The 11326-nt window shown below is 43.7% G+C and overlaps 1 protein-coding gene across 2 annotated transcripts; it reads right to left on the bottom strand.

Moving 5' to 3' along the window:
- Nucleotides 1-1474: 1474 nt before the first annotated feature.
- Nucleotides 1475-10544, bottom strand: KLF6 (KLF transcription factor 6). Of its 2 annotated transcripts, none has more exons than XM_015853114.3 (4): nt 9958-10544; nt 6698-7271; nt 4858-4981; nt 1475-4338 (listed from the first exon to the last, which is right to left on the bottom strand). In XM_015853114.3, exons 1-4 carry the CDS (start codon nt 10057-10059, stop codon nt 4287-4289), a joined length of 852 nt encoding a protein of 283 aa, XP_015708600.1. In that variant the 5' UTR covers nt 10060-10544; the 3' UTR covers nt 1475-4286. The 2 variants fall into 2 exon arrangements, with proteins under 2 accessions (XP_015708600.1, XP_015708601.1); XM_015853115.3 differs by having other exon boundaries at nt 6884-7271; nt 9958-10501.
- Between the last annotated feature and the right edge of the window lie 782 nt (nt 10545-11326).

Here is an 11326-nt window from a genome sequence, read left to right as displayed (position 1 = left end):
TATCTCTGCCAACGGCCTTTATTTATTTATTTATTTATTGTGAACACCCCCTTTTTTAGTGCAATCTCTCTGAAAATAAAAAGGGGTGGAATCTCAGTAACATGCTCAATAGCGGATCTATCATGCCTTTTTTTTTTTTTTTTTTTGTCATGAAGGTACGGTAAGACACAGCCCTGGATGACACACACCCCATAATCAGTAAAGAATTTGCCAATCCTTGTTCTGTGTTACACACCCACTGAACATTTTGGGTGGAGAAGCTCCAAGGTCAAGCTCGGTTCTTTAAAAATATTTCCATTTCTAGGCTGTATATGGAATAGAAGGCAAAATGTCACAATTCCTCATCCTCCGTAGCCTTTTATTATTTCTATTGCAACAAGTTTCTCAGAACCCATCTGTTTTATTGTGAGAGGTATTATAAGTGGTAAAATTTGCTGTCTCCTTCCCATTGCAGATCAGGATTTCACTTAAGTTGCCAATTCTCCCTTGCCTGTAGACAGGCATATTGCCTGCTTACTTGCCCATTGCAAGGCTGAGGCACATGCCCAGGGTCTCCCCACTCAGCCCTTTCAACCTCAGTTTGAATGGTTTTTTCTCTCTTTTTTTTTTTTTTTTTTTTTTCTCCTTTTTTTTCCCCTGTAGCATTTTTAGAACATTTCTAACTTTAAACTATGAATGTTCAAATCCAGGGAGCTCGATTCACATGCCTAATGTCAAGTTTCTCAGCATGTAACTTTGCTATTTCTGCCGATGCTTTCACTCAGTGCTTAAAGGATTTTTAACACAAGCGGGAATGAAACAGAAGCCACAAGGAAACATAAAACAAATTCTACATGCGTCCAAAGCTGGTGTGCATACCAGTCATGCTTTGAAGAGCCACAACTCTTGCTGTTCACAGAGGCTTGAAGTTGGCTGCGTAGAGGTCACCAGCGGGTTAGTGACCTGTAGCTCAGGTCCATCCATCTGGGCCAGGCAGACTTCACATGGCTCCTTCCGTCAGCTGTGCCTTAAAGGTGTCAGGTTTGCTTACCCATGGATGGGACAGTTCAAAGGCCCACACCCAGTTAAAAAGTTTACAGATATGTGCCTCCCACCCTGGCATCTACTGTTTGTTTCCTTCACTGTAAATGCTCACAGAATCTCATTTCCCACAAGCAGAAGTTGTCCCGTGTGCATTCACTTCTCCAGAGCCAATGATTCAGAATTAAGGCATGGTCTTGCAGAAACAACCCTGTTAACTATTTATTCTGCTAAGACATAAGTTGAATCAACAATGGCTGTTCAGATAGGGAAGAACATTGTGTTTCTACTGATCGAGTTACTTTCTCACAGCAGCTTGTCTTCCGCGAGGCGACCTGACTCAAAGATGTTTGTACATGCGATCATATGACTCAAGAGAAAGCGTCAACACAGCATTTGGCATTGTTTGGTGTGAGTGCCTCCAGAGAGGAGAAGGATGAAGCCAGACACGTGATGCTGATAAGAATTTCTTTTTATGTTATTCCAATAAAAAATACATTCATACAGAAATATAACAATCTTGCAAAAAACAATTTCAAATAAAATCTTGTAAAACAAAATCTTTACAAAAATCTTACAAAGAGATTCTTTAGATAACAGGGTGCTTCAAAAACAAAAAAAGAAATTTCACTAATAGAAACTTTTTCTTCTTAAATTTCAAGCAAAAATGTTTTTTTTTATTTTTTATTTTTTATTTTTCAGCTTGATTGAGGCTCAGTTATCACCTGAACAAAATGTACTTGCTTGTTAAGAAAATTACAGGCATTTGACATATGGCACACAGCCCCACCCCATCCACACAAGTCTGATGGTGTTTCACAATTGAGACAAGCCAGTGCAAGTTTAATGGTTTTTGTTTGGGGTAATTTTTTTTCTTTTGTTTACTTTCCTGCTTTTCAGAGGTATGGCTAAGCCAAGGACAATGCAAATAAGGAGTTAAAACAAAACAAAACTCAACTCTAAATAGAAATCCACTTTCTGGAAATATTAATTTTGGGGGGAGGTGGGGGGAAAGTGCATTTTCAGGCAATTAAAGTAAAAATGAAATGAGAATGATTTAAGCCTGCGAGTTCCATAGAACCAGATCACTGGCACATACTTTTTCCTAAACCACTTATCTATATACATTTCCAGGAAAGATATACCAAAGTATTAGCATAGTAAGCAAGACCAATAATAAATAGAAAAAGAAACAGATCACGTGTTTCATTGCATCAACTGTAGTGAGCTGGTTTAAAAAACAAAACAAAACAACAAAACAAAACAAAAAAAAACAACTGCTTTTGGACAGACTATTTCTATTCTAGGAAAAAACAGTCTTCATTTTAGCTGAACTATGCAAAATTAGAGCTCAACCACCACAACGACTAGCTCACTCACGAGTCCTTCCATAAGCTGGAAGGCCAAAATATGAGTGTACTTCATCTGCACACAGCTAATATTCTTTTAGCATGCCAATATTCAGTTCATATCATTCTTAAATGGCCACAGATACGCTATTCCAGACAACCTAATAACTACAAAACACAGTCAGCAGTCTGAGAAGGACTGAATGCCAACAAAGCCTTTAGCACACCATTAAGCTAAAGGTAAAGCCTCTAAAAACGCTAGATTTTAATAACTGTATCTCTCATTTCTTTGTCTCCTTAATGACCATATTTTGGGGGGGAATATTTTGATGGGCTGTGGCATTTTCTAGCTATGCATTCTAAATTTTTTTTCCTTTTAAAAAAAATATTTATATATTATCTATATATATACACACATACACAGACTGTACACACAAATATACATACACAATTATTCTTCTGCCCACTTTAAAAAAAAAAAAGTAATATAGTTTCTTTCTGTATGACCAACAGATAGCTAGATATATAGATGTGAAACTTGTGCCTTTTAAGCAAATACATCTTTTAATACTTCTGTATCTTTAATATGTATGAAAATTCAACATATTAAGTACAGTTGGGGTGTGTATATACACAGTTGTGCAAGGTCAATATAAAAAGTCTCAAGGTGGCAGAACTGGTCAGGTATTCAATTGGCATATGCATTATACTGTAACACAGTCAAATTGTCTAAGTTAAACAAATACTGTACTGACATGAATGACTTTTCTCTATATTTGTCTTTGTGAAGGAGGACCCTGGAAGTAACCTTTTTTTTTTTTTTTTCCCTCATATTATACATTTGATACAGTACAATGCCAGGTGAAAAGAGAGCCTTAATAAAGCATGCATCACCCATACCCCTGTATAAGACCCCCTACAAGAGAAGGTCACTTGCATAAGGCACCATTATTAAGGTCAACAGTGCATTAACAGCTAGAAAACCAGAAGTTAGTCCTCAAGGCATAAATAAGAGAAAAATTAGCTGCATGAGAAAAATCAGTTTCTAACCAATAGTGGTTTTATCCACCCAACAGAAAAAATTATTCATGTTCCATACATTATGTAACATTAGACCAATTGTATTTTAGCTGCTCTTAACTGGAATCAAAACTGCAGTCCTGATTAAAGAATGGAAAAGCATATAGTTCCCCAGAACCATGCAATAACTTTTGTATTATAATGAAAAGTTATAGTTGTGTTACATTTGTAAATACACAGCTTATACAATGGATTACAAATGAGCTCTGTAGCAAGTAAAACAAGCTACTTGACACATTGCACGTTTAATAGCTGCACCAGACACCTAAAGCTCCTCTCACACAGGAACGGGGAGGTCCCCATCTCCATTCTGGCATCCTGACTCTTTTTAATTCCCCTTTCCCCTCTCTGTTTTCCCTCTAAAAAGGTGCAGACAGCCCTCCCCCCATCCCTTGGAAATGATTGGTGGTCGTCCCATCTCACGAGATATTCCTCACATACAAGACATTCAGACTTTTTTTTTTTCTCTTACAGTTATAAAACAACCACAAGAAAAAAAATGTGCCTCAGCATACAATCGTCAATAGATCCTCATAGCATACAGTCACCCAATCATTAACATTCTCAGTGCACATGCTCACGGCAAAGGCTTAGGAGCCACTCAGAAGGTTAGATACCAGTGTATGAGTCCAGGAAACCCCAAACATCACGCACCATGGTTGCTATGCCGTTTCTTACATGACTTATTAGCCCTCAAAAGACCTTCAAGGAAGTGAGGTCCTGGAGGCAACTGGGTAGGGTGCAAAATGGCATGCTTTGGCTGGAACACGCATCCCTCTGCTCAAGGCTCTTCAACCTTGACGCCTCTTAGCCCACAGGATTCACCTCTTGACCTGTTCAGAGGTGTCTCTTCATGTGAAGGGCCAGGTGGTCAGACCTGGAGAAACACCTGCAAGGGAAGAATTGGAGTGTTAGCCTGGGGTTGCATCCCTGTATTCTGAGACCCTATATTATGGGTCCCATATTATGTGGGTGCCCCATCCCTGGAGGTATGCCAGGTTGAATGGGGCCCTAGGCAACATGATCTAGAGGGTGGCAATACTGCCCACAGCAGGAGGTTGGAAATAGATGATCTTAAATGTCCCTTCCAACCCAACCCATTCTATGATTCTGTGATCCCTGGGTACATGGGAGCACTCACAGTGTCCCAAGGCACCCATACACTCTACAGGTACCGACAGGTAATACAAGGGATTTCTCAACAGTAATGTGCCCCATTGGGCTACAAACTATATCCAGATTACTTTTTCCTCCACTACCAAGATACAATAATTTTGTAAACATACTAGACACAGTTGTGTCCACCAAGAGATTCCTTCACAAGTTAATCTCAAGAAAGGCAGCTTGGGTTCACTTTCCACCAAATGTTAAAAATAACTATTTCTAAAGGTGTATTTCAGTCACATACCTGTCACAGTGACTACATTTAAAAGGCTTGGCACCAGTGTGCTTTCTGAAGTGTCTGGTTAATTCATCACTTCTTGCGAAACGCCACTCACACCCTTCCCATGAACATCTGTAAGGCTTTTCCCCTACAAAGAAAGCAGATTACACATTAGTCATGACTTCATTCAAACAAAGATCAGTGCTATCCCATTCATTTTCTATGTAAACCTCCTCCACCCCATAAAGACCGGCAATTCTATTTAACATATCTGAATGCCTCAGATGCAAAGAAAGCAAAATTCATCCACCTGATTCCTTACTAACTCTCTTGCTGTGACAGCACATCAACTGATCTCATTCTTATTGAAAAAAGTGATTTAACAGGTTCACTTGAGACAAAGAAATGCAACCTTCTGTTCATCTATAATAGCACCCTGACTCCCAAACAGGTAGCAGGGACCTCAAAGGTGATTACAGACAGCACAGCAAGGCTCCCAAATGTAATTAGGCTACTGTATTGCATCAAAGCTCTCTGTCACACACTCAGCTCCATAATATGCAACCTCTTTCTGCTGAGCCACATTTTCCTGGAAGAGCTTGCATGTCACTTTGAGCACTGCTATTTCAGCATTTGAGAAATGCCACTTCCATTCACAGGAATGCTCTCAGCCACACAGCACCAGGACAAGAGCTCTGCAATACCTCTGAAGCTGGCAGCTATTTGTGTCTGCTCAGCCAGCGTGGTTTCATTGGAAGATGTTTCTTCCCCTCAATATAAACCCATTTTATCGGACTTCTGCTTGACAACGGGAACATCCAAGTTTGCTCAGACTTCCCATAAAAGCCACAAAGTGCTGAGCTCATGAGTCAAAACAGGATCTGTTCCCTGAATTCTCTTTCCAAATTATGGAGAAAAATACTGCATAGGTCTTTGCACTGGCACACCAAGAACACCAGGCCAGTTCCTTGCAGTAAGCAACGACTGCTAAGCCAAGGCATACCCCTACACATCTAACAGCTGTCGCAGAACAATGCTGAATATTAATATTCAAAAAGCAAACCAGCACACTACTTCAACTCTGAAATATTCCAAAGGCCCCAAAGAATCTACCTTCCTTGCTTTCTTTCCCAGTAATACGCAGGACTGTTTTTGTTTCCAGTTCAGACTCTGTAACAATACGCTGTTACTCAGTATTTTGGGGTGAAATTATACAGTCAGTCATATATTTGCAAGTCCAATTAGGAAGATACGTTCAAAGAACTACAACAGACTGTGGCTTTCCAAGATTTTTGCAGACATGACAGCACACCAAACTGTTAAATTATTTACAACTATAGCTGCAATTAATAGACTCAAGGCCTTCAGATGCCTGGTTGAATAGACCCAATGTAGAGTAGACCGTGAAGACAGGCTAGTATGCTACTTTGTGATCCATCCAACTTTTGGATAGGCTGTTCCTCTGTTTTATTTATTTTTATTATTATTATTATTATTACTTTTGTAAGAAAGTTTAATCTCCCTTTGCTTTAGTAGTAAATGTGCACAAGGTCTAGTGTTTATTTTGGCCAGTGGCTCTTGAAGGCCACACAGGTCTGTAGCTTTCCAAGCACTGCCCAGTTAACCAAGCTGTTCCTATTTGCTATAACAGCGGACTCATCGACAGCCAAGTGCCTTGGTTTTGGCTGGCTGATGAAGGGAATGAGGAAGTGATGTCGTCTGTTCTAGTAAGCCTCTAGCACTATTACATCATCTCTCCAAACCTGGGCTCCCACCCAGCGCTTGTGTAAGGCTGTGAAACCCCCATCATCAGGGGTATTCCCTGCAGGACTTGCCAACTCTTAGCGAGCGTTCGATTACTAACCTGTATGAGTGCGCTGATGTGCTTTCAGATGTGAACTTTTGGTGTAAACTTTCCTGCAACCGTTAAAATGACACCTGTGAACACGCCTTCTGCCATCTGGCGAGGTGTCCCCATTGGCGGGTGTACCTTTTTCTGCAGTCTTTCCAGCGGTACCGGTACGAATTTTCCCCGGTGAATGCAACTCACCCGGCGTACAATTCCATAACTGGGAAGAAGGCTCCTTGCTCAGCTCAGGAGACGATGGGGGAGTGGAAGTAACAGATGAACATAAGTTTCCTGAATTGGTCAAAACGTCACTTATAGGGTCAGAGGTAAACTTGGTGGTGGGCGAGAGCTCCTCAGAGCTGTCTGAAGATTCGCTGCTCACATCCGAATTCAAACTATTGGTCTCTAAGTTCTGACTGGTAGGGCTGTCCTCCTTTGGGACACATGCAATCTTCAGTTCAGATTCCTCCTTTTTCTCACGTGCCAGAATAATTTTGGTCCAGAGATCCTCTTGGTTATCAAATTTGATTTCAGATGCAGACACATAGCAAGGTTCGCTTTGAAGATACCGTTCCAGCTCCAAACACGTCTACGTGAAAGAGAAGGGTAAAAAAGGGGTAAGTTAGAAGCTTGCTTAAAAATAAAACCAGTTGTATTTTACACTTCAAAAGCATATAGGAATGTAGCGCATTCGATGTGAGGTTTCTAGGTTCAAAACAAATTACAGGCTCCTCCAGCCGTAACTAGGTGACTGCCACGATGAAAAGAAATCGGTTCTAGAGACCTGGGCAGGAGTTCAAACACACAGCTGAAGGTGCAAGTCAGCTTTAGTTTTCAAAATAGCATTCTAATGAGTCACTCAAATTATCTTCGCTCTCATCATAAATCCATGTTTTTAGGAGGCTGACATTGAAAAGGACCATAGAGAACCACAACAAACAGTCACCCTGCACTCTCACTCCCTGTCTAATGTCAAGTTGTTTGCATCCCTCTTGCACAAACACAAGGCTGTAAGAACCCAAGTGAACACAATGTGCTGAAACCCCAACGCCCTGGCAGAAAACAAAGCCCTGTTTCAGCATGGCCGCAGAGCTGCTGTCCGTCCTGTGGGGACATCAGTAGAGCTGCAGACATCCTCCCATTTCCTGTGCATGAGAACACAGCACGCCCGACTTTCAAAGAATGTCACTTCCAAGCATACTGGCATGCAAGCTACATTGCTCACACTGCTCCGTGCATGGCTGGAGAAGCACGGGGAACTTCAACAACAGAAGTGAGAAAAAGTTTCAGAACAAAAATGTCCTATTCTATATGATGCAAAACGGGAAATTACTCTGAGGTCCTGCTGGGAGTCCCACAATGAACAAGAACTTTATCTACTGGCCAAGAGTACAACTGCATGAGTCATCGCTCTCTTTCTTTCACGCAATGCCAAAGGAGACTTCCTTATAAAATCCTGTCCAGCTGCCAAGAAAAGTCCTCTGTTCAAACATACATGCAACAGTACATGGAAAGCTTCCCCCCCTCCCTCCCCCCCAACTGCATTCCCCTCTGCTCCATGAAACGAAACAAAACAAAAAACAAAACCACCCTAAATGGGTAAAGCTGTGGCTTTCAGTTGCAACCCACCTCGCTGACTTTCTAGCTGTTTTCAGAAGAGAACAAAAAGGGTACGAACTGTTGTGGCAACAAGCTGATGTTTGGGGATTTTTCTTTCCACTATAGGAAACGATCCATACGGAAGCATTACACAAAAAAAAAAGGCACACCAAGTTTCCATACCAAACTCTACTTATTTTAGCAAGATCATCACGGTAGCAAAACCTGATCCCAAATGCCATACATTCCCCTCGCAGCCCCTTCCCATCTGTCTACAGGAGCACTGCTTTACTAAACTGGGCCACATGTCATGGCCTGGCCAGGAGTGTGGACAAAAAAGGGAAAAATAGAAACAAACAACACAAAAACAAGCCCACCACTGCACACATTACTCATGTGTTTGCCTATAATTGGTTTGCAACACACGCTGGAAACAAAAAGGGTTTCTAGAGGGATGACACAATAGTGTATTGATTTTCCAGGAAAATGGGAGGAAATGCATTTATTAAGACCTTGTTAAAGTTTAATATTCCGGGCTAATTTGAATTCCTCATTAGGTAGATTAGTAATGGGGGCCGGAGAGAAGCTCTCTCCGAGTTTAAATGCCTCTGAAGGCTACTGGGAAAGAGCGCTGGCCCTTCGCCAAGAGCCCGAATGCCTGAAGGAAACTACTTAGCTCCATTTCAATCACGTACTATGGAGCTGCCTCTCTGAAAGGGGAAGGGGGGGAGGGATAAAAAAGAAAGAAAGAAAAAAAAACAACAAAAACCCCACATAGGGTTGCATACAATTAGCATTGCATACAATTAGTAGGCATGTGAAGGTTTGTTACACTTTGCATTTCGGTCTTCTCAGGAATTGGAAGGTTGTAGCAGATTTTGGGCTCGGTCCCCGGGACCGGGGTACGGCAGCGGAGAGCACCGCCTTGCTTGGATCTGATTACGGCACAAAGGGGGAAAAAATAATAAAGAAAGCAACCCAACGAAATATGTCCATTAAAGGGAAGGAGCCTCCGTTCTTCCTCCTTTCCGACCGAGGCAATCAGCACTGTCATATGACTGACAACTCTGCGCAGCTCTCCGTGCTGGGAAACGGCTACACTGTGTATATATAAATATGTGTATGGATACATTGTATATATGCGTGTATACATATATATACATTGCATATATGTGTTTGTATGCTGTGTATACACATATATATGAAATAATACATACAGATGTGCACGTACACCGCTGTAAGCTTTTCCCATCGTCGTCACAAACAACCAATAATAAAATGACAAGAACAGAAACGCGGCCGGTTCGGACGGGCCCGTGCCGACCCCCAGCCCCGCAGCACAGCCCCGCACAACGCAACGGCGGGGCTCGGAGCGGCCGTGGAAGGACGGAACCCGGGGATGCGCCGCTCCGTGCGGCCGCAGCGGGACTCTCCGCCCGAAAAAGCGCCGTCTGATTGCAAAGCGAGACACCTGCTTCCCAGCACCTCTGTACATTCGTGTTTAATTCTGCCTCAACTCGCTGCTGACACTTGGGTTTGTTTCCTCTTTTTTTTTTTTTTTTTTTTTTTCCTCCTTTCTTTAAATCCTCTCATCCTTTAATACGGCTTTAAGAGAGAGAGAAAAAAAAAAGAAAACCGACAACAACAACAAAAACAACACCGACATCCTGCTTTACCTGTTGCCAATATTCCTCCAGGGACGGCAAGGCAGAGAAGTAGCCCGTGTCGTGCACAATCTGCAGTTCCTGGAAGATGCTGCACATGGGGAGCACATCCATGTCTCAAGTTGCAACAACAAAGTCCGTGCTGGCGGCCGCGGACACGGACAGCTGCCTCCTGTGTGCGGGGCTCGAGGGGTGTGTGCGGGGGGTGTCAGCCCTCTGCTCTCAGTCTCCAAGCCCCCCCCCTTCCTCCAGAGACGAAAAAAATAAAAAATAAATTGTATATATATATATGTATATATACAAATAGATAGAAATTAATTCCTTGGCGAGCTTAGGGAGGAAAAAAGACCCGAAGTTTCATGCAAAGTTTAATTGCACAGCAAAGCACGACGTCTCCCGAGGCGGCCGCTCTCTCCTCCCGCGGCCGGCGGCGGACACTTGCGCAGGAGCGGACTCAATATTTGCAAACACGGCGCTGGCTGCAAATGTAACCCCCTGCAAAACTTCCCTATTCAAAGCTGAGCCCGGCCGATCCGCCGCCCCCGCCCCCGCGAACCTCCCCCGCCCCGCGTGATCCCATGACGCCGCCCGCCGGCACGGCCCAATCTCCGCCACTCACTCCGCGCCCCGCGTGCCAATGATGTCAGAGCAGCCCAATCGGCTCACGGCAAGCATCGCGGCTCCTCCTGGCGTGACCGAGCCTGGCCGTGACGGCTCCAACCATTGGTCCGATTCGAAATTCGCCCCTTCCTGATTGGAGGGCTCGGCTGCGGGCTATTTTTAGCAGGGTATATAAAGCAGGGAAGCGGCTGCTTTTTGTGGGAGGGAGGTGTGTGTGAGTTCGGAGAGTGAGTGTGTGAGTGAGTTCCTCGTGCGGGGGAGGGGAAGCGGCTGCGCGTGGTGCTGCCGGAGCCCGGCGGGGGGGGCGCTGCGGAGCCGAGCGGGCCGTGAGCTGAGCTGAGATGAGCGGGGGGTGCCAGTGTTCGAGTGTTGGGGTGGCTTCGTGAGCGGCCTCACTCTGAAGACCTTTCCCCTTTGAGGCGGGTTCCATATCTATTCTCACGAAGATGATCAGGGGGCTGGAGCACCTCCACTATGAGGACAGGCTGAGGGAGTTGGGTTTGTTCAGCCTGGAGAAGAGAAGGTTGTGGGGTGACCCCATTGCAGCCTTTCAATACCTGAAGGGAACTTAGACTCAGGAGGGGAGTAAACTCTTCAAAAGGGTTGACAATAGTAGGACACGGGGAAATGGTTTTAAGTTGAAAGAGGGAAGATTTAGGTTGGATGCTAGGGGGAAGTTCTTTACTAGGAGAGTGGTTAGGCCCTGGAACAGGCTGCCCAGGGAGGTTGTGGATGCCCCGTCCTTGGAGGTGTTCAAGAC

Source organism: Coturnix japonica, chromosome 2, assembly GCF_054131305.1.
Source record: "Coturnix japonica strain WE chromosome 2, WE-NBRP24, whole genome shotgun sequence".
NCBI lineage: Eukaryota > Metazoa > Chordata > Aves > Galliformes > Phasianidae > Coturnix > Coturnix japonica.
The sequence above is the reverse complement of the archived record's forward strand: the minus strand, read 5'-3'. Positions and strand labels throughout refer to the sequence as shown.

What these genes read in the sequence shown, in the direction of transcription:
- KLF6 (XM_015853114.3), bottom strand. Translation starts at nt 10,059, where the DNA reads ATGGATGTGCTCCCCATGTGCAGCATCTTCCAGGAACTGCAGATTGTG. An exon ending in TGGAGGAATATTGGCAACAG is followed by an intron (nt 7,272 to 9,957) that starts GTAAAGCAGGAT and finishes TCTTTCACGTAG; the next exon opens with ACGTGTTTGGAGCTGGAACG. An exon ending in ACATCAGCGCACTCATACAG is followed by an intron (nt 4,982 to 6,697) that starts GTTAGTAATCGA and finishes CTTTCTTTGTAG; the next exon opens with GGGAAAAGCCTTACAGATGT.